The sequence below is a fragment of the Rattus rattus genome, chromosome 13 (assembly GCF_011064425.1).
Source record: "Rattus rattus isolate New Zealand chromosome 13, Rrattus_CSIRO_v1, whole genome shotgun sequence".
Classification (NCBI taxonomy): Eukaryota; Metazoa; Chordata; class Mammalia; order Rodentia; family Muridae; genus Rattus; species Rattus rattus.
Window position 1 is genome coordinate 22793680 of NC_046166.1, and position 23465 is coordinate 22817144.

The 23465-nt window shown below is 42.0% G+C and overlaps 1 protein-coding gene across 1 annotated transcript in view; it reads right to left on the bottom strand.

Annotated features, from left to right (window-relative positions):
* The window catches only part of Marchf1 (membrane associated ring-CH-type finger 1), a 503920-nt gene that overhangs the window by 5840 nt on the left and 474615 nt on the right, over positions 1–23465 (bottom strand). Inside the window, exon 6 of the mRNA XM_032919298.1 lies at positions 9933–10080. Within this exon, the coding sequence (XP_032775189.1) occupies positions 9933–10080 (148 nt within the window). The remainder of the gene's footprint in view (positions 1–9932; positions 10081–23465) is intronic.

Consider the following 23465-nt stretch of genomic DNA (forward strand, 5'->3'; position numbering starts at 1 on the left):
TAAGTGAATTAACGGGGCAAAGTGCACGTGACCTTTCAAATCACTGGGGGCCTGAGTGATTTGAATGCCCGTGAACAGCCATTGTTGTGACTCAAATGACTTGCATGCCCCATGTTTCTGGCTGACTGAGCTGCCCATTAAGGGCAGCAGTTTCCATGGCGCCCATATTCAAATCTTTCTCAGTTTTTTGCAGGCTTCAACGTGGAAACTTCCAGAATCCAAAAGGTCTGGAGTCAAGTTAGCCACTAACCATGGTGTTGGCATAGAGCCTCACCATGGACCCCTCCATCCCTGGCTATTTTAATTCCTTTCACCAGAGAGACACATAAAAAAGGCACCAGAAATCAATGAATTGGCCTTTACCTAGAGGAAGCGAGCAAGCATGTGCACTGGGTTTGCTAGGGAGTTCTTACATTGATCTATCAACCAAATGACAGGCATTTATAAATTGGACTGTAGCCCCTGGATTACAGTTTCAAATGCATTTGCTTTTTAGAAATTTCTCAAAAAACAAAACAAAACACATTTCCCTTGGAAATAGAACCAGGTCTCTGACACACAGGCTAGAATATCTTTAATATCTCATTTTCTGTTTTCTCTTTAAAACGAATTGGAGAAACCAGAGGGTTTCAGAAACTAGAAGGTTCCAGATGGGTTTGAAATGCTGCTGCGGGTCAGGCAATTATATTTACTTTCTTACTCTTAAACCAGCAATTTCTAGGTCTCTCTCTGAAGTGTGCTATTTCTTCATGTTCTGTGTGTCCTATCATATGGCTGGAAATACCTAGAATGTATCTAAAGCCTTTACATCACCCAGCAGAAAAAGAGAAGCCAGAAGCTGCAGGAACAGCCTATGACTGAAGAAAGTACCTCCCTGATCATGGAGAAGAGCTCTGGCTGGAGTTTTGAGTACTCAGAATTTCAAACTGACTGCACCCGTGAGCTAATTAATGTTCTTCGCTTTCCTCCTGTTCAGCCATGTAAACTCTTTTAGTATTAAAATTAAGTTCTTAAAATTAAAATGCAAAATTCAGTGTATATAAGCTATGAATGATGTGACATGCCACTTAGAGAAACACATTTTGGTTAACCTAATGCAAAAAGCCAGACCATAACGTTTAAAAAAGCCCCCAGAAGGGAGAGAATTTAGCTTTCTCAGTTTCACAAGTGAGGAAACTTTGCTTCAGAGACATGATTCTCTTCAACGTAACTTCCGTGAAGAAGGCAGAGCTAGAGCCCTGCCTACTAGCAACTACTAGGCCAGCGTCTGCCATATTAGGTTGGTACTGATCTCTAGAAGTCACCTCCAGCCACAGCCACAGCCACAGCCACAGCCACAGCCACAGCCACAGCCACAGCCACAGCCACAGCCACAGCCACAGCCACAGCCACAGCCACAGCCAGCGAACAATTTTGAACTTCCACCAATGCCAAGTGCTCTCTGAATAATAACGTATGGCCCTGGCCTAAAGGAGCTTCTGTTAGCACTTGATTGTCCATTGCCAAAAGAGCAGCTCTGAAAATACACACACAACCAACATTATATAGACTCCGTAGATTATATTTAGGAATATATAGGCATATACAAATAGGTATATGCATACAATAACAGTTAATGAAAAAGAGGCCATGAATTGGAAGGAGAGCAGGGATGAGTTTATGGGGGAGGGTACTTAGAGGAAACAAAGGGAAGGGAGAGATATAATTAAATTATAATCTCAAAAATTAACAAAAAAGTAGACAAACATATACTATTCAGGCTGTGTATATATGTATAGTGCTCATGACTTATAAATGCACCCACATTTAGACTTGGGTCCTACATGGAGATTTCATTCTTTACATACCAATATTCCAAAAGAAAATTAAAAAATCCCTATTGAAGAGACACTCAATTCACAGTTCGAGCTACTGTTGCTTTAAAAACACGTTTTTGTTGTTTTTTAAGAATAAGGTGACATGCTGAATTATTCGTCTAGACCATGTAAGGAAGAGGCAGGAGGACTAATTGCTGCTCAAGTGAAAAAAGGCAGCAACATCCATGACTTGGGCTGTAAAGGAGAGGAAGAGGAGGTGAGGGCTCTGTGTGGGGCACCAGACATGGCTCATCTGGAAGAACAACGTCTTAAACCACGTGGGCTTGTTTTCTCTCCTTGCTGCCACTTCAGTTCAGATGATCTGTGTTGCTTTAGACTCAACATCAGTTCTGGTTGGAAAGGACAATTAGTTCCTCTTCAGACATTTCTGAAGGTTTTCAAGAAAGGTTCAAGAAAGTTTAAAATATGCTAGCCTTTTAAACTAGGCAGGTTTTTCTCCAATAACTTCAAAAGTACATTCAGGATTGGTGCTCACAATGCCTGAGGAAGACTACCACGCTAACAGCCCAGCAGATATCCACACCATCCGACCATATATGGGGGAAAAGGAAGGCTTCAGACAACTCAGAAAGATGCCTATGATGCCCTACTGTGTGTGTGTGTGGGGGTGATGGTGGTGGTGGGCAAATGGGTTGTGAATAGAGGTGATTCTCTTTGTAAGTCACTTTGGTTTCTATGTGTCCTGGGAGATGTCCCATCAGCACTCATTTCTGTAGGGACCCATAGACTCTGCTACTTCATAAATATCTTGCTTCTTAATTTAGCCACTTTGAATACCAAAGATAGAAAAAGGATCTCATTGTGAGTTGCTGGAAGGCAGCAGAAAATACTACAAATATTATCTAATCTCTGTGTGGAACCCTATCTTTGCTTATCACTCAAGTGTGTGTGTGTGTGTGTGTGTGTGTGTGTGTGTGTGTATCTCAAATGTGATATATATATAACCTATATATACATATATATAACTCAAATGTGATATATATATATACACATATATATTCTCTCATGTAGTCTGCACTGGCCTTGAATTCACACTGTAGCCAAATTTACTCTAAACTTCTTATTCTCCTGTCTTCAGGTTGCCAAGATAACAGGTAAAGCTATTATATCCTATTGATGTGGTGATGGTGTCCAACATCCCCAGCTCTCTATTAACTGAACTACATCACCAGCATCGAGATTTTTATTGGGTAATTTGACTTCGTAGTAGGGTTACTCTGAAGTACTGTTGACTATGAGGCAGTTTTTAAAATCAGTGATTGGTGGGGGTGTTTGATTGGGTGGTGCCATCCCTGAGCTGGTGGTCCTCTCCTGATGGTTCTAAGAAGGCAGGCTGAGCAAGCCACAAGAAGTAAGCCAGTAAGCTGTACCTTTCACGACTTCTGCATCAGCTCCTGCCTCCAGGTTCCTGCCTTGTGTGAGTCCTTGTCCTGACCTCTCAATGACAGGTTGCTGTCACCTGGAAGTATAAGCTGAAATAAACCCTTTCCTCCCCAACTTGCTTTTGTTCATGGTGCTTCATTGCAGCAGTAACTAAGAATTGTCATAACTAAGACAAGTTGGCACAAGAATGGGAGGATATCACTGGGGCAGACGTGACTATGGTTTTTTGGGGGAAGATTATGGAAGGATTTTCAGAACCTTGGCTAGAAAAGTCATTACATGTTGAGCGTTCAGTGAGCTCTTCCTTAGGAGCTTCGAAGATAAGACTGTTGAGAGCAATACAGACCATGTAGGCCTGGCTTATGACATTCCAGAGGGAAGCAAAGACCCTACCTGGCCTTTTGTGTGACGAATCTGCGGTGTGGTGCACAGGCAGCTGGGGCTGAAGAACTGGCTGGGATTGACAAGAGGACAGCACCACTAACACAAAACCTTTCCTCTGCTAGGACAATGGGTGCTGGTCACCTGATGTTGAAGAATCAGCTGCAATTAAGAAGAGACCAGCATCTCTGAGGTGAAGTCTCTTGGGAATATTTCCTAAAGGTCAGCACATAGAAGCTTCCTTCCAGAAATGGCCAAGGTTGTACCTTGTGCTGTGCTGGCAGGTGAACTTGGTAGTGTAAGGGTCACCCATATGATACTGGTTTTCATGGGGGTCATGAAGAGCAGCTGATGGTTGGAACTGAATGGCAGGGCTGGAATTCTTGAAGAAAGCCCAAGGGAGGCTCCTCATGAAAGTGCAGCCCAGTTATAGCAAGGGACCCCAGCAGTTTTGGGGATGCCAGTGCCATGGAATGTCCTCCAAGAGTGGCAGCAACAGTGGAGTGGAGCTAGCTGGAACCTAGAAGACAAGCTGTGTGTGCTGCAGAGTAGTTCAAGACTCTTAGAGGAGCCCAGAAGATCAGGCGTGAATCCCAGACATTGGACATTGAGTTATTTACACTGTTGGAGTTTGCTTTGCTCAGAGTGTAACTGTGTCCCGGTTCTTCCCTCTTGATGAAAGCATTTAACTTAATTTTTATTTTTACAGTAGTCCTCAGCTAAAAGATGTTAAACTTTTCTTTGCAACCTTTATATTTTAATATGCCTTAGCTACCTCAATACCTGGGCCATTACTGAATCTCCATATGCCCAACACACTCCCCTTTGATATTTCTGCATTAACACTAAATATATTTTATCTTTGCTGCCCTGAACCTCTCTGGGTGTAGGATGGTGCCATTATGCAGGTGAAGGCAAGTACAAGATAGAACAAGGTCTGTCATTGGACGAGAAGGAAGGATGGGCGGGAGTAAAGTTTTAGAAGAGGAGGAGACTGGAGGAGGAGAGGGAGCAGCTGAGAGAACATGGAGGCAGATGATAAGATTCCTCTCTGCAGGGGCTGAAGAATTGGCTTAGTAGTTAAGAGCACTAACTGCTCTTTCAGAGGTCCTGAGTTCAATACTGGCAACCACATGGTGGCTCACAACCGTCTGTGATGAGATCTGATGCTCTCTTCTGCTGTGCCTGAGGACAGCAACCATGTACTCACATACGGAAAATAAATCTTTAAGAAAAAAAATTCCTCTCTGCACATTTACAGGTTGTTATCAATATTCTTAGGGGGTGGATGTGTACAGGGCTTTATATGTCCAGATGAGCAAACTGCATCTTATTTAGGTGGGCAATTATATCTTATCACTTGGATCAGAGGTCATTGTGTTGTGCTTTCTTTCATGTGGCAATTTAATTGAGTTCAAGAGAGTGTTTGGTGGCTGAATACTGGGCCCGCCACAGAATTGGGATGTGTATGTCTGGCATGGTGGCAACATGCTTTTGGAACTAGATGGGTAGAGAGATTGTTGCCAGGCTCAGAAAGTAGCCATCAGCCAGTGTGATATGGGATGGAGCTTAGCGAGTGAGAGACACTTTGCTGACTGAGATAAAAATATTCAACAGATGTATGTCATGGGGCAATACGGTGCTGGATCTAGTGCGGGATAAAAGAAGCCTTTTTAAATTTTACAGCAACATCTGGGTAGCCCTCCTGGGGCTGTTTTCCCCTTTACACCTACATTTCGGCTGTCTCTCCCTCCCGCACCTTCCCTGTATGTCATGGCGGAATCGACGTTAAACTTTTAAAAGAGTGCTTGGATTTTTTTTTTTTTTAAAGATTAGATACTTTTAAGAGACAAAAATTTTAATCTGTTTGAATTTGTAAGGACTGGGACTTTTCAAGTTATTTATGTTTTATTTTGTGATATTCATATTAATGTGCTATCTTGGGCATAAATGAGAAGTGAAATGTTCTAATTGAAAAGGAATATGCTTATGGAGTATTACTCAGCTGATAAAAACAATGACCCGATGAAATTTGCAGGCAAAATGGATGGGACTAGGAAAAAAAATCATCCTGAGGGAGGTTAGCCAGACTCAGGAAGACAAATATGGTATGCAGTTACATATAAGTGGATATTAGATATTAGCTGTTAAGTAAAGGATAATCATGTTACAATCCACAGACCCAGAGAGGCTAAGTAACAAGAATGGCTCAACAGGCAGTGCATGCATCTCCATGGAAATGTGGGTGTTGAGGGGGAGCGATGTAGAAACCTAGTGCTGTGGAAATTCTCTGGAATCTATGAGAGTGACCCTAATGAAGTATTCAAGCAATGGGGGATATGGAACCCAAACTGGCCATATTCTTGCCTGTGCAAGGCCTATAGCAGTGGGACTAGACATCAAGCCAGCCACAAAACGTTCAACCTACAATATGTCCTGCCTGCAAAGTGATCTGGGGTACTACTGGTGACACAGAACTTGTGCAAGTGACCAACCAATGACTGGTCTAATTTGAAGTCCATGCTGTAAGGGGGAGCCCATGCCTAACATTGTATGAATGGCCTGGAGCCAGAGGCCGTTCAGCCCATAAACCCATGATAAAACCAAATAAACTTGCAAAAAAAATCAATAAATGATTTCTAATGGTATTCTACTATACTCATAGATTGGTGCCTAGCTCAACTGTCACCAGAGAGGCATTGTCTACCAACTGATAGGAGCAGATGCAGACACCCACAGCCAAACACTAGGCAAAGCCAGAGAAACACCGAAAGAGAAGAGGAAGGATTCTAGGAGCCAGAAGAGTCAAGGACACCATGAGAACATGGTCCACAGAGTCAACTAAGCAGGGCTCATAGGGGCTCACAGAGATAATCACAGACACTGTATGGGTCTGAGCTCGTTCCTCTGCATATGTGCTATGGTTGTGTAGCTTGGTGGTCTTGTGGGACCTCTAACAAGGAGAGTGAGGGGGGATATCTGACTCCTCAGCCTGTGCTTGAGACCCTTTTTCTCCTACTGAGTTGTCTTGTCTAACCTTGATATGAGAGTATGTGCCTCGTCATATTGCCATGTCATGTTTGGTTGATAGCCCTGGGAAATCTGCTCTTTTTTTGAAGGAAACCTGAGGAGTGGATCTGTGGGAAAGGAGCTGTGGGAGAGCAGGGTCTGGGAAGAGAGACGTAATAGAAACTACAGTCAGGGTACAATGCATGCAAAGAAAAATTTAAAAATCATTTAGTGATGTGCACATATGTGGGGGGCTCTTTTTTTTCTGCAGATCTGCCAATTTGTGCTGTTCCTCTCAGCTCCCTCTCTGACTAGAAAAACTATTTTGTTCTAACACTGTAAGGGGAAGAAAATCAGCACTTTGACGTAAAGAGTTTTGTAATTTACTGATTTCCTGCATTCAACTTAAAAATACATTCTATTAACTAAGAAAGAAAGAAAAGAAAAGTGATGCTTTGGTGTGTCAAGTTGACAAGGGATCAGTTGTACTGGCCAGTTTTATGTCAACTTGACACAAGCTAGAATCATCTGAGAAAAGGGAATCTCAATGGAAAAATGGCTCCAAAAATCCAGCTGTAAGGCAGTTTTCTTCATTAGTGACCAACGAGGGAGGGTCCAGAAGGTTCAACCCACTGTGGGAGGGGCCATCCCTGGGCTAGTGGTCCTGGGCAAGCAGCCTGAGCAAGCCATGAAGAGCAAGCTGTGAGTAGCATCCTCCCACGGCTTCTGCATTAGCTCCTGCCTCCAAGTTCTTGACCTGTTATAGTTCCTGTCCTTCCTTCCCTAGTGAGGACTGTTACCTGGGAATTGTAAGCTGAAATACCTCCCTGCTCCCACCCTACTCCCACCAATTTACTTTTGGTCCTGGACTTTCATCCCAGCAATAGAAACCCTAGCCCTAACAGATTCTATTCATGATATTGTATTTTGTGTTAGTTAACAAACATGAGTTGAAGGTGGGGAGAATGGAGACAGTCTACACAAGAGGCTTTGGCTATTTTGTATAAAACACTGTTTTCACATGAATATTGTTAGTGGGGAAGGAGATAAATGGAAAGAGTTCAGGGCTGTATGAGGTAGAATGCAAAGGAGGGGATCTAGATATTAAGGATGGCCTTTACAGGGTGCTGAGGTTGTCAGGAGGAGAAGACTGTATGAGCTTGAGGTCTCTGGGAGATATTCTCAGGAGGGAAGGAGATGTAAACTTTGGAGTATATTCTAAACTGGGTATTAATTTGGGGGTCTATCAGTATGCAAGCAGCAATTAAAGGGATTGAGAACATCAGGATGACCACTGTACCATGAGCAGGGGAGGCAGAAGAAAGGAAGGGATGTGGATTTCTTTGTTTCTGGAGAGATGTGATATAAGAAGGAACCAAAGCGAAGCCATTTTGAGTAAAACCTCCACTTTGAATAGGGGGTCAAATAAAGTTTATGTTCCTAAGGCTGCCCTGGGTAACCGACATCGTGCTCGGCAGAGAGAGACATGTGAATGGGTAACTGACACCCTGGTTGGCATTTGAGACATGAATGCTCGGTAAGTCACCCTGCTACAGTTGAATAAGCCAACTTGTGAGAATACCCCAAAGACACGTTCCTAAGGAAGTCCCCAATCCCTGAATCCTGGCTGGTGGAAAAACAGAACTGCAATTTAGCACAAATGATTGTCGTTTCCAAGCTTAAAAGCTCTGTACCAGTCTGGCTCAGGGTAGGGGGATGAAGGGTGGGATGGGGCTGCAGTTCAGCTCCTATGTCTGTCCTATGGCCCTGATTGATCGATATGGCCGGATTACAGTCATCTTCATTGTGTTGGATCTAAGGGGACCCCATAACAGTGGTAGCTGCAGTTGAGATTATCAAGCCCCTAGAACTGTAAACAGCCCAAACTCATATATCTCAGGTCCTGGGCAAGCACAACGGACTAAATATGAGTGTTTTCCCATAGGAGTCTTGTCTGGGTATAGTAGGAGAAATGAGGTCTTGACTGACACAGTCTGGCCATATCAAAACACTGCCTAGTCATGAAAATGTGTTTTCTCCAGTTGGGGGCTCCACTTAGCCACCAAAGAGTAGGAAGTCTCTGGCTAGGAGCCGTGAGATGTGCCCTGCTAGCTAGGAACACACTTTACGCTTCAGGGGAGCACTGGGTGACACAGTGACACCTGCTTTTCATTTAGGCACAGCTGGGTGTCTGGCATTTGGTGAATGCAATTGTTCTTTTAAGGTCGTACCTGCAGGAAATGAGAATTTATTCAACCTAGATTTAACATGATACCTTAAACGCAAGGAACTGGGGAATAATGTGGCAAAACAGAAGCGATCTTTAACTGATTCAGTTTATCAATGAGTTAATGTTGCATGAATGAATGCTAAAAAACTTACATCCTGCCTGTCTCTCTAGTAGTTAGACTCCATATAGGCTTTCCATAGTTTTCTAGTTTTATAAAAGAAATTCAGGGTCTGCACGTCAGACTCTAGCTCTTTTTCCTTAAACAACTGTGTGTACCAGGAGCTCTGCAGGCCCGGAACCTTCACAGTCCACCCCCCTAGGACTGTGTGCACCACTGCCCCAAGCACACAGGCCTGGGAAGTCTTTAAATATTAGATATATTGTAGGAGCTTTGTAGCCTGGATAGTGTCCTTCACAAACTGAGCATGGCTAGAATTTTCAACTACAGTGCTAAGCCACTGCTTCAAATGACCCAGCATGAGGGATCCAGGATGCACTCTCTACTGAAGTGTCACCTTGTACCATCAAAGAAGCAGCAGGCAGGGTGAAGTAAACAAAGCTTTAAAACTCTTCACTTTTTCTTTCTTTTTTCTTCTTTTCGAGACAGGGTTCCTGGCTGTCCTAGAACTCACTTTGTAGAGCAGGCTGGTCTTGAATGCAGAGATCTGCCTGCCTCTGCCCCATCAGTGCTGGGATTAAAGGTGTGCACCAACACAGCCTAGCAACTCTCCACTTTTCTACCGACTTGCGCTTTCATGTCAGGCAGATCTTGGTGCTCTGCGAGCCTCTGGAAGTCTGAGTGGTACATGGTACCCATGAAGCCCTCATAGCTAAGCTTCAGTTGGGTCCAACACATCCCAAGTCCTAACTTGGGAATCCCAAGCGGCCCATGCATTTTAGACAGTAGATCATGGAGGTTATTGGCTGCAAGTTCCGGCCCTTGCTCAGGACCTGGACATCTAAGGGAGACCTAAACTTTGGAAACGGCTCCCTGTGCACCCTTGAGTCCGTCCCAACAGGAGATGGGAGGAGGAGCAGGGAGAGGTCCTTACCATTGTCGTTACCTTGCTTGATTTCCTCCGCGGTCCGGTCTATCAACACATACAAGGACCACACCACGCAGGTGACGGCGATGACGTGGAACGTGACAGAGCAGAATATTTTCCTCCTTTCGCTCGTGGTCATCTGGAGCTTTTCCCACTGCAAGCAGAAAGGAATCAGTCACTGCCGAGTTTACAATCAGAACCTTTTGTTTTCACTTTGCATTCCAGACCGGAATCCACAGTGTGAACATTTGGCTATCAATTTACCAGATACTGCTACGTTCCAGTAAGACTCTGGCATTTGGAGAGATATGGAATCGTCACCGGCAGAGTAAATACAGGTTAATTTGTGAGAAATAATTTCCTAGGCTCCAAATGAGTCCAGCCAGTCTGTAACCCATTCTGCAATAGGAATGAGGTAGGTTCATGGTCTTGCATGATTTTAACTGGTGTGGGGATGACTAAGTAGTGTGTGAATGTGATGCCAGTGCGGGGAGGGGGGGTCAGAAGGACGTCAGGGCTCCCTGACCAGAAGGACTACTGGAACAAGTGAGTTCCAGGTTCAGTGAGAAACACTGCCACAAAACTAAACAACTCAGTGGAGAGTGCTAGAGGGAAACACCCAGTGTGAACGATGGACTTTCACAAAAGCCATCACATGCACGCCTGTGCGCGCACACACACAAGTAGCAGTTACACATGCATACACACAATGAGATATCAGGGCTTTTAGAAAGTATTTCCTTCCAGGCTTCAGTCCACTACTTCAGTGTGGTACTCGGTTATCCGTAGTGACTGACAGCTTTCACCACATGGATTACTATCTAACAGGGCAATCCTTGCATGGTGGATAAGATAATTGAACGAGGATTTCAAAGGTGGACTGAGAATCACACAGGGAGTTAATGGTTTCTGTTTACAGCTGTACTAGAGAGAGAACTTTTAACATCAGAGAAACGGAAGTAGAATCTGTGAGGGCTTTCTCAGAGTGCCCTTGAATCTGCTGCATGAAAGCTGCAAATGCCCCAGCTGTCACCTGTTCCTGAGTCTCACGCCTCGGAAGGCTCGTGGCTGCCCCCTCAGTCAGCAAAAGAAGAAAGGTCAGAAGCTTTTGATGTAAAGTATGTATGAGGGCTTGTTTATTCTACTTCAAAACAGACATTCTCAACTTTCAATGTCCGCGTAGCCACAGGGTCACCTTTTCACGCTGGGAATATTCCTTTATTTTTGCATCTTGAGTTTCCATAGGAAAGTCAAGAGATGAATTTTATGAACCGTATGCAAAGCCTTTTAATAAGTCCCACTTATTTATATTATTATCCCTTTGATTAAGCAAATCTCTGGGAACTTTTGAAGAGTCTTTTTTCCCCCTGTCCTAGCAGCATGCAGGATTCAGTGTACAATTAAAAGCAGGAAGGATAGGTTACAGGATACAAAGTCCAGGATCTGCCATCAGCTGGTGATGTAGCCTGTGTTGTTCACTTTGTCTGGGTGCTGCTTATCTCATTCTCAGGGGAAACAAGTTTGTGATAGCAGTCAGGAGAGGGATACAAACTGGGGTCTGGAGGACAGAGATTCAGGCTAGGAGGCCGGGATGCAGGAATCAGGGGGTGAGAGGTGGGGCAGTGGTCCAGGCTGGGCAGACAGTTGGCCGTTCTTCATTTGGTTTGCTATTAACAGGCTAGTTCTAGCATGTCTGTCGTGATCCCTGATGAAGGCTGCCTTTCCAACCTTCTTGATCAAGATAGATCTTGCCAGTGTTGCCAAGGCAACCTTTCAGTGGCCAGCTACCTGGGCATTAAGAATTTGCCTCAAAGATACAGAAATTGCCCTTTTGTTTCTTGTGTTATTTTTTCCTCCTTTCTGTGTAAATACAAATGAATAAATCGCTTTATAAAAATTGGGACATATCTAAAAGCAATTTTATGAAATGAAATACATTGTGTAAAATTAGTGAAAAAATAAAATAGGAATGGATAGGGTGGAACGAAATAATTTATAAAGACTCTCATGCCAGACAATAGGAGCTCAGAGGCTATCGCTTGCTAGTGACATTTTAAGGAGAAAGTGTAATAGGATCATCCACCTTTTCCACTTTATAAATCCTCACAGAACCATTCAGAAATTCACCACAGTGAAGATGCGTGGCTACAGCGCCCTCTGCTGCATAAAGACTTTATTGCATGTGATACTTGGTGCCTGGCCCCACAGAACTCAATTGCCATGTCTCACATCAGTGTAAAAAACATTCAACAGAATCTGCTGCAAGCGTTCAAAATGGCAAAGACGTGAAGGAAGGGGAGGGGATGCAAATCTCATTTTAATATTTGCAATGTTGAAATTCATGTAGCAAGTTTTGTTCATAAAGAATGTAGCAAGTTTGGCTCATAAAGACTGGATGAAAATTAAGGGAAACACTGAGACAATTCACATTGCATCTGTCTCTCTTGCCCAATTCCATAGAATAATGTGTGACTTGTGCTCACTTTACCAGTCACGCTGTGTGATGTCGGGGGCATCTCCTGCAGAAGATCTTTCAGTTCTCATCATCAGTACCAGGGCATCCATTAGACCTGTAGATCACTCAGCCCCACTGTTAGATAGGGGTGTCATCAGATAGCCCAGGCTGGCCCGAATTCACAGTCCCCTAGCCTCAGTCTCCAGAGTGCTAGTCTTATCATGTCTGGCTTCTTTCCCACAATCCTTTAAGTTGCCCACTTTTCTATCTTCCTGCCATTAGTCACGATCTCCTTTATGCCCTGGACACACATCAGCTAAGGTTGGTCAACCACCTTTATAAAGTGTTAGTATCCCTTCTGCAGACGGTCTTGGACTTTGCTTTCAGACTTTGCATCCTCTGGTCTTGGGCACTTGTCGTTTTTATCATCCTTGGTCTTTACTCTCTTGTTGAGGGCCCCAAGCAGCAAAGCATTGAGCAGAATCTCATTATTCCTCCTTCTCTCCCTTTCTCCCTTTCCTTTGCTCTCTTCTTTCTCTCCCAATTTTCCTATGTATCTCTCAAATTTCTAACATAACCCAGAGTACTTAGGGAATCTATGGTCTGATAGCTCAAATGATGCCCATCAGTGGCACCAGCCCCTTGTGATCCTTAGTATCATTGTGGATTTTGCACAGCCAGGACCAGGAGTTTCCAGCCACCTTTTAGACGATTGCTATCATTTTATTTGCATAAATGCAAAGGTGCATTCTAATGTTTCAGTTTCTCTGGGTCTCCTTGTATTATTACTGTGAGGTTTGTCACATACATCAGGTCTAAAATGCATTGCAATCTGCAGACACCATAGCCCAATATATTACGTGAGAGTTTAGGAAGACCTTTCAAAGTTTCTGTGTTATGACACACTGGAGCACTTTCTTAGGGCTCCATTCTGGAGCAGTGAATTTGTTTAAAATAAAAAGGCTGGCAGTTTGTTAATTGCTGAAACAAGCAGTTTCCTTTTAATTTTACTTTTGCTTTCTAAATTAACATCAAAGTGACAGAAAACCTTATTAAAATGGACTTGTGTTAGTCAACAGTTTTAAGTACTTTGGGAAGTAACCAGAACTTTGAGTATGAACATTTTCGAGGACAACTCTTGAGATGAAAATCTCCATTCTACCTGTAGCCAACCATTTAAGAATGCAAGAAGAGAACGTTAACTTTTCAGACCTTTGGTGGAACTGCTGAAAGTTTGCAGGTCACTAGGAAACATAAAAGCCTGCGTGAGACACAGCAACTCGTTAGGGTCACTAAGTGACAGAAAGCTACTGCCTCAGACAAGTCAGAAAGTATGCCCAATGAGCATCTGTCCTTTAACAGAACTAGACTTAGCTATTCACATGGGTTTCCTGGCTTCGTCACTAATAAATAAATCTTTATCTGTGAATGCTGATAACTGTTTGGTACCTCTGCATATAGCCTATAGTGGAAGGGTGTGTGTGTGTGTGTGTGTGTGTGTGTGTGTGTGTGTGTGTATGCGTGTATGAGTGCATGTATGTATGTATGTGTGTATGTATGTATGTATGTATGTATGTATGTATGTATGTATGTATGTATCTAGTTCCTCCATTTCTCTGGATAACAGGGACAAGAGGAAAGTATTTTATACCACAGAACTGCAAGAAACATCCATAGAAATTTTAAATGGAAACAGGATGATATAGGTCTTATACCCAGAGGGGCCTGCATAGTAGTCAAGGAAAATTAGTGTGTTGCCATTTGAGGTGTTTGTCTAAGGGTTAATTTAGGCTATAGTTATTGATGTCTCAATGAGGTAAAGACCATACTGATTTGATCAGGAATCTGTGTTTACCGATGCTGAAGGTCCTTGCCCTCAGTTGGTTTTTAATTTATCAATAAAGATGCCAAGTGCCGACTGGTTGGGATGAAAGAAAGAGGTGGGACTTCCAGGTTCCCAGAGGCTAGGAGAGAGGAGAGGGCAGGAAGAGGGACATTGAGATACTTGGGGAAGAGAGACCGAACAGACTCAGAGCTACAAGGGAGATCTTTCAAACTGTAGGCTGAAAGGGAAAGTGGTCCACGGAAGGGCGGCTGGAAAGCGTCTTGGGCAACAAGACCAATGGCCTTCATAGAAGGTAACTGGGCAACTATGCTGAGGGCAGATTTAGAGGTGTTGACCTAGGAGTAAAGGTAAGGGCATGCTAGCCTTGGTAGGCTTAGAAGAGCCCAGGCACAGAGCCAGTAAGGCAGATTAAAAATGAGCTAATATGTGTCTTTCATCTGCAGATCTGAGATAGCTCCTGGGTGGGTGCACACCTGTGACTCCATGGGCGTTCAAAGCAGAGCAGCAAAAACTACAAGCTGCAGTTATCTGTCTTACTAAGAATGATTGCTCAATTTTATTAGAGTCATTGAGAATCTCAAATCAATAGCCTTACATTGCTACTGGCCCAGTTGAGTCTCCATTTGCCTTTTGAATTCCTGAGTAACAGGCATTTTACAAACAAGGGATAAAAGAAAATGCACTCTGTTCTGGGAGACTGTCACTATTGCAAGTAATTTTTAATGTTGCCTGTTGTAATGATTAATGTGGATCGTCAACTTGATGGTATTTGAAATCATTGTGGAAATACATTTCCATGTAAGAGATTATTTAGATTCAGTTAACAGAAATAGGGAGATCTACTCTGAATATGAATGGTATTATTCCACAGTCTGTATTCCTAGATAGGAGAAAGAGAGAGAGAGACAGAGACAGAGACAGAAAGACAGACACACACAGAGACAGACAGAGAAACAGTGTGAGAGAGACAGAGACAGTAAGGGACAGAGAGACAGTGAGAGATGAGAGAGAGAGAGAGAGAGAGAGAGAGAAAGAGAGAGAGAGAGAGAGAGAGAGAGAGGGAGAGCGCACAGGCACTCATTGCTCTTTGTTTCCTGAATGCGAGGACACCATCTGACCAGTCTCATCCTTTTCGTTACATCTTCTCTGCCATGGCGGAGTATATCCCTGAGAACTGTAAGCCAAAATAAATTCTACCATTTGTTGCTGTTGTCAGTTTGTTTGTTTGTTTGTTTTGTCGCAGGAGTAATGCAGGTAACTAAACAGCCAGGCAATGCAGTCTTGTGGAGGGAGCTGCTTCTCTGTGCACACACACAGGTTTTGCTGAATTTGTTATTTGTCAAATTTGAAGATTTGTAATGCAGTCCTCTGATCCAAGTAATGCTAATTGAGGTGGGGATTTTTGTGGTCAGATTCTAGCTCTGCCACTAGGAACTGTGTGTAGTCCCTGAGTTATTTTAGCTCTCTGTTCTTTTATTTCCTTATGCCCAAAGTACTGACAAGAATAGCCTGCTTTACTTGGCAGAGGGACGCATTTAACAAATTTAAGTGCTGAGCAGTACGAGTAAGTTAAAAAGAGTCTGGTGAGCATCTATCAGTTATCATAAAGCAGACTCTATAGCCTAGCATCCAAGTGGACTTAGATTCTCCTCACCTTCTGGACTAACTCAGAAGGTTGGTACTGTTTCTGAGTGATGTGAATGAGACCTGATCATGTAGAATTAAGTCACCAAATCAGTCTAGTTTGGGACAAGGAATAGATATTTCTGAATATCAAACCTCATAACAAATTACTAGGGTTTATTTTTGTTAACTATAGGGACAAAGATAAAGGAGGAAAGTTGCTTTGCATATGTAGTATCTGGAGGTTATCTACAAGATTATATAGTGATGACTTCTTTTTCTGTTAGGAGGGAATAGAATATATTACAGATTGTCCAAATGCCCTATTTTATGTTTTATTTTTACTGAAAGTTTAAGGGATGCAAACATACCAAATTTGGAAAAAAATCTCAAAGGTAGAATGCTTCCCTAGCATGTAGGAGGCCTGGAGTTCACGTTTATATGCAAGCATATATCCCAATGCATTGATGTGATGTTTGTGACAAGGCTGTATCATGCATGTGAAATGTAGAACTTGGGCAATAGTGTATCAGAAACATCCCAGGTAAGCCATCCTGACAACCACCTTAGCAACTGCACAGCTCGATAACTTCCAGTGGACAAATAAGGACAAGAAAAATGCTCTTCTTCAATGTAGAATCCTCTTAATGTTAAATTTCCTAAACTGTTTGAAACCCTGAGAGAGTACACTAAGAAGTGCTTGTGTTACAGCACTGTTGTGTCATAGCAACAATGAAGCTTCTGCAGGTGAGACAGAGAAACAGGGGAATGAGAGGAGGCCAAATGTAACTTGTCACAAAACCCCAGGCGTTGCTGGGACACTATTTAACCAGGATAAACTGAAAAGCAAGCGGGTGCTGAATGGATAGGATAAGCTGGGTTGTTTATGGTATGAGGGATCTGGAAGGTGTAGATTAGAGGTGTAACTCAGTGGGGCATATGTGCTCTGATGGTGCAGAGGGGCGTGCCAGTCTGTAGATGAGAAACCTTGTAAAAGCAAAGTTCAAGAGTCTGAGACCAAAAATCCCATAGAGGACACTGAGCAAGAAAGGGGAGCAGAGAAAGAGCTGGACAAGGAATAGATGTCTGCTGTTAGAGGTAGCACAGGTCAGACACACACATAGTCACACTTTGGAGACCTGATTTGATGGGGACTCCAGAATATGGGGTGAAGCAGACACTGACAAGAGCTTTACCTAACCTTGTGTAAGTGACCCACCCTCCTCACATCTTAGTTCTATCTTTGGTAAAGTTGAGATGGCAGTGGGTACCATCTGTGCTGTTGTGGCTTAGACGAGCACCCCACACATACTGGTCAGGTACACTACTACTGGGCTATATCCACAGCCCTTCGGTGCTGTCTCGTGTGGATGAGATTGCGTCATATACTATGTACATACAAATAACACACAGTAAGTCAGTACATGAAACAGGGAATCCCAGCTGGCTTGTGAAACAAAATTCCATTAGTTTCATAGTGGGCTTTGAGCAATTGCATTTGTTCTTTGAATTTATTTCATTGTAGCTAACTTGCTTTGCCTGGGTCCCCACCATCACTTTCATGCCTATCCCCTTTCACTCATTTACCTAACCTGCTCATGTCTCTGAAGAACTGAATCTGTGGATCTTCAAGTAACCCAAGAGCCTACTGTCACTAAGCGAAGTTTGTCAGGAGTTCAGAAGGGTGCAGGCCTCCAATTCATTGCATAGAATGGCAGAGCAGTTGTCTATCACCTTCTATATGCTGTTATTCCCAAATGAATTTCAGTACCAAAAAGGGATGCAAGACTCCAATTTCTGTCTTCAGAGCTGAATGTGTGCCACAGCTCTCTGTACCCAAATCCTGCCAGGAGAGAGCTGGCCTCCCAGAAGTGCTGATACACTTGAGAGCACAGGTGAGACCACTACTTCTGCTCAAATAACTAGCCAAAGAAGGGCCCACCCAGAGCCCTCAGGACACAGGAACTGAGGAGCAGTAAGGGGAAGGATCCTTCTAGTTTATGTTGGAGCCTGGAACTGATCCTGTGCCACAGATCCTGGTATCCAAATTCTGCCCAGAGAGAGCTGGTTTCCAATGAGGGTTGAAACATAGGCTTACAGGAGTATTAAGTTATTGTCAGAGATAGCAAGACCAGCTAACACCAGAGATAACTAGACGACGATAAGCAAGTGCAAGAACCAAAGCAACAGAAACCAAGGCCACTTGCCAGCATCAAAACTAAGTTCTTCCGCCACAGCAAGCACCCCAACACACAGGAAAAGCAAGATTCTGATTTAAAATCACATCTCATGATGATGTTAGAGGACTTTAAGAAGGACATAAATAACTCCATTAAAGAAATACAGGAGAAAAGTTAAACAAGTAGAAGCCCTTAAAGAGAAAACACAAAAATCGCTTAAAGAATTATAGGAAAACACAAACAAACAGGTGAAGAAATTGAACAAAATCATCCAGGATCTAAAAATGAAAATAGAAACACTAAAGAAATCACAAAGGGAGACAAACTTGGAGATAGAAAACCTAAGAAAGAGATCAGGAGTCATAGATGCAAGCATCACCAACAGAATACAAGAGATAGAGGAGAGAATCTAAGGGGTAGAAGATACCATACAAAACACTGACATGACAGTCAAAGAAAATGCAAAACACAAAAAGATCCTAATCCAAAACATCTAGGAAATCCAGGACACATTGAGGAGATCAAACCTATAGATAATAGGTATAGAAGAGAGCAAAGACTCCCAACTTAGAGGGACAGTAGATATAACAAAATAGAAGAAAACTTACCTAACCTAAAGAAAGAGATGCCCATAAACATACAGAAAGCCTACAGAACTCCAAATAGATTGAACCAGAAAAGAAATTCTTCCCATCATATAATGGTCAAAACACCAAATGCACAAAATAAAGAAAGAATATTAAAAGCAGTAAGGGAAAATGGTCAAGTAACATATGAAGGCAGACCTATCAGGTTATACCATACTTCTCAACAGAGACTATGAAAGCTAGAAGATCTTAGGCAGATGTCATACAGACCATAAGAGAATGAAAATGCCAGCCTAGGCTACTGTATGCAGCAAAACTCTCAATTAACATAGATGAAGAAACCAAGATATTCAATAAAAAACCAAATTTGCACACTATCTTTCCACAAATCCAGTCTTACAAAGGATAATAGATGGAAACCTCCAACACAAGGATGGAAACTACACCCTAGAAAAAGCAAGAAAATAATCTCCTTGCAACTAACCAAAAAGAAGATAGCTATACAAATATACTTCCACCTCTAACAAAAAAATAATAGGAAACAACAACCATTGGTTCCTAAAATCTCTCAACATAAATGAACTCAACTCCACAAGAAAAAGACGTAGACTAACAGATTGGATACGTAAACAGGACCCAGAATTTTGCTGCATACAGAAAACACACCTCAGTGACAAAGACAGACATTTCCTCAGGGGGAAAAAAAGCTGGGAAAAAATTCCAAGCAAATGGTCGTAAGAAACAAGCTGGAGTAGCCATTCTAATATCAAATAAAATCAACTTTCAACCCAAAGTTATCAAAAAAGATAAGGAAGAACACTTCATACTCATCACAGGAAAAATTAAAAAAGATGAACCCTTAATTCTGAATATTTTTGCTCTAAATGCAAGTGCGGCCACATTGAGACTTTTCTAAAGCTCAAAGCACACATTGCATCTCACACAATAATAGTGGGAGACTTCAACACCCCACTCTCATTAATGGACAGATCATGGAAACAGAAACTAATCAGAGACACAGTGAAACTAACAGAAGTTAGGAACCAAATGGATTTAACAGATAACTATAGAACATTTTATCCTAAAACAAAAGAATATAGTTTCCTCTCAGTTCCTCATGGTAACTTCTCCAATATTGACCATATAAATGGTCACAAAACAGGCTTCAACAGATACAAGAAGATTGAAATATTCCCATGCATCCTATCAGATCACCACAGACTAAGGCTGGTCTTCAGTAACAACAAAAACAACAGAAAGCCCACATACACATGGAAGCTGAACAACGCTCTACTCAATGATAATTTTGTCAAAGAAGAAATAAAGAAATTAAAGACTTTTTAGAACTTAATGAAAATGAAGGCATGACGTACCCAAATTTATGGGACAGTGAAAGCTGTGCTAAGAGGAAAACTCATAGCTCTGAGTGCCTCCACAAAGAAACTGGAGAGAGAATACACTAGCAGCTTGACAGCACACCTGAAAGCTCTAGAACAAAAAGAAGCCAATACATGCAAGAGGAGTAGAAGACAGGAAATAATCAAACTCAGGGCTGAAATCAACCAAGTAGAAACAAAAAAGACTATACGAAGAATCAACCAAACCTGAATCTGGTTCTTTGAGAAAATCAACAAGCTAGATAGATTAACCAGAGGGAATAGAGACAGTATCCAAATTAACAAAACCTGAAATGAAAAAAGAGACATAACAACATAAATTGACGAAATTAAAAAATCATCATATCCTACTACAAAAGCCTATATTCAACCAAACTGGAAAATCCAGAGGAAATGGACAATTTTCTAGACAGATACCAGGTAACAAAGTTAAATCAAGATCAGATAAACCATCTAAACAGTCACATAACTCCTAAAAACATAGAAGCAGTTATTAAATGCCCCCCCAAAAGCCCAGGACCAGATAAGTTTAGTGCAGAATTCTATCAGACCTTCAAAGAAAACTTAATATCAATACTCTTCAAACTATTCCACAAAATAGAAACAGCAGGAATTAATACTTTGAAGCCACAATTACACTTATACCTAAGCTACACCAAGACTCTACAATGAAAGAGAACTTTAAACCAATTTCCCTCATGAAAAATGATGCCAAAATACTCAAAAATTCTTGCAAACTAAATCCAAGAACATATCAAAACTATCATCCATTATGATCAAGTAGGCTTCATCTCAGGGATCCAGAGACGGTTCAATATATGGAAATCCATCAATGTAATCCACTATATAATCAAACTCAAAGAAAAACCCACATGATCATTTCATTAAATGCTGAGAAAGCATTTGGCAAAATTCAACACCTCTTCATGTTAAAAGTCGTGGAAAGATCATGAATTCAAGACCCATACCTAAACATAGCAAAAGCAATATACAGCAAACCAGTAGCCAAAATCATACTAAATGGAGAGAATCTTGAAGCAATCCCACTAAAATCAGGGACTAGAGAAGGCTCCCCATTCTCTCCCTACTTATTCAATACATTACTAGGAATCCTAGCCAGAACAATTAGACAACAAAAGGAGGTCAAAGGGATATAAATTGGAAAGGAGGAAGTCAAAATATCACTATTTGCAGATGATATGATAGTATATATAAGTGACCCCAAAAGTTTCACCAGAGAACTCCTACAGTTGATAAACAACTTCAGCAGAGACTGGATATAAAATTAACTACAAAACCCAGTAGCTTTCCTCTACTCAAAGGATAAACAAGAATTAGGGAAATGACACCCTTCACTATAGTCACAAATAATATAAAATACCTCTGTGTTACTCTAACCAAACAAGTAAAAGATCTGTATGATAAGAACTTCAAGTCTCTGAAGAAAGAAATTGAAGAAGATCTCAGAAGATGGAAAGATCTCCAATGCTCATGGATTGGCAGGATTAATATAGTAAAAATGGCCATTTTACCAAAAGCGATCTACAGATTCAAGCAATCTCCATCAAATTTCCCACTCAATTCTTCATAGAGTTATAAAGAACAATTTGCAAATTTATTTGGAGTAACAAAAACCCCAGGATAGCAAACACTATTCTCAACAATAAAAGAACGTCTTGGGGAATCACCATCCCTACCTTCCACTTGTATTACAGAGCAATAGTGATAAAAACTGTATGGTATTGCTGCAGAGACAGGCAGATATACCGATTGAATAGAATGGAAGACCCAGAAATGAACCCTTACACCTATGGTCACTTGATCTTTAACAAAGGAGCTAAAACCATCCAGTGGAAAAAAGATAGCATTTTCAACAAATGGTGCTCGTTCAACTAGAGGTCAGCATGTAGAGAATGCAAATTGACCCATTCTTACCTTCTTATACAAACCTTTAGTCCAAGGGGATCGAAGACTTCCACATAAAATAAGATACACTGAAACTAATAGAAGAGAAAATGGGAAAGAGCCTCAAGCACATAGGCACAGGGGAAAATTTCCTGAACTGAACACCAAGGGCTTATGCTCTAAGATCAAGAATAGACAAATGGGAGGAACCTCATAAAACTGCAAAGTTTCTGTAAGGCACAGGACACTGTCAATAGGACAAAATGGCAACCAACAGATTGAGAAAAGATCTTTCCCAATCCTACATCTGATAGTGGTCTAATATCCAATATATACAACGAACTCAAAAAGTTAGACTCCAGAGAATCAAATAACCCTATTAAAACGGGCTACAGAGCTAAACAAAGTATTCTCAACTGAGAAATAGCGAATGGCTGAGAAGCACCTAAAGAAATGTTCAACATCCTTAGTCATCAGGGAAATGCAAATCAAAACAACCCTGAGATTCTACCTCACACCAGTCAGAATGGCTAAAATCAAAAACTCAGGTGACAGTAGATGCTGGTGAGGATGTGATGAAATAGGAAACTCCTCCATTGTTTGTGGGATTTCAAGCTGGTACACCACTGTGGAAATCAGTCTGTCAGTTCCTCAGAAAACTGGACATAGTACTATGTCCATAGCTATACCACTCCTCGGCATATACCCAAAAGATGTTCCAACATATAACATAATCACATGCTCCACTATGTTTGTAGCAGCCTTATTTATAATAGCCAGAACCTGGAAAGAACCCAGAAGCTCCTCAACAGAGGAACGGATACAGAAAATGTGGTACATTTACACAATGGAGTACCACTCAGCTATTAAAAACAATGGCTTCATGCAATTCATAGGCAAGTGGGTGGAACTAGAAAATATCATCGTGAATGAGGTAACCAAATCTCAAAAGAACACACATAAATATATACTCACTGATAAATGGATGATATTATCCCCAGAGCTCAGAATACCCAAGATACAATTCACAGTCCACATGAAGCTCAAGAACGAAAACCAAAGTGTGGATGCTTCAGTTTTTCTTAGAAGGGGGAACAAAAACACTCACAGGAGGAGATATGGAGACAAAGTTTGGAGCAGAGACTGAAGGAAAGGCCATACAGAGACTGCCCCACCTGGGGATCCATCCCATATACAGACACCAAACCCAGACAATATTGTAGATGTCAAGAAATGCATGCTGACAGGAGCCTGATATAGCTGCCTCCTGAGAGGCTCTGCCAGAACCTGACAAATACAGAGGCACATGCTCACAGCTACCTATTGAAGTCAGTACTTGGTCCCCAATGGAAGAGTTAGCTAAAGGACTGAAGGAGCTGAAGAGGTTTGCAACCTCATAAGAAGAACAATATCAACCACCCAGATCCTTTCAGAGCTCCCAGGTACTAAATCAACATTCTAAGTGTACCCAGAGATGGATCTCTGTCTCTATCCACATATGTAGTAGAGGATGGCCATTTTGGGCATCAGTGGGAGGAAAGGCCCT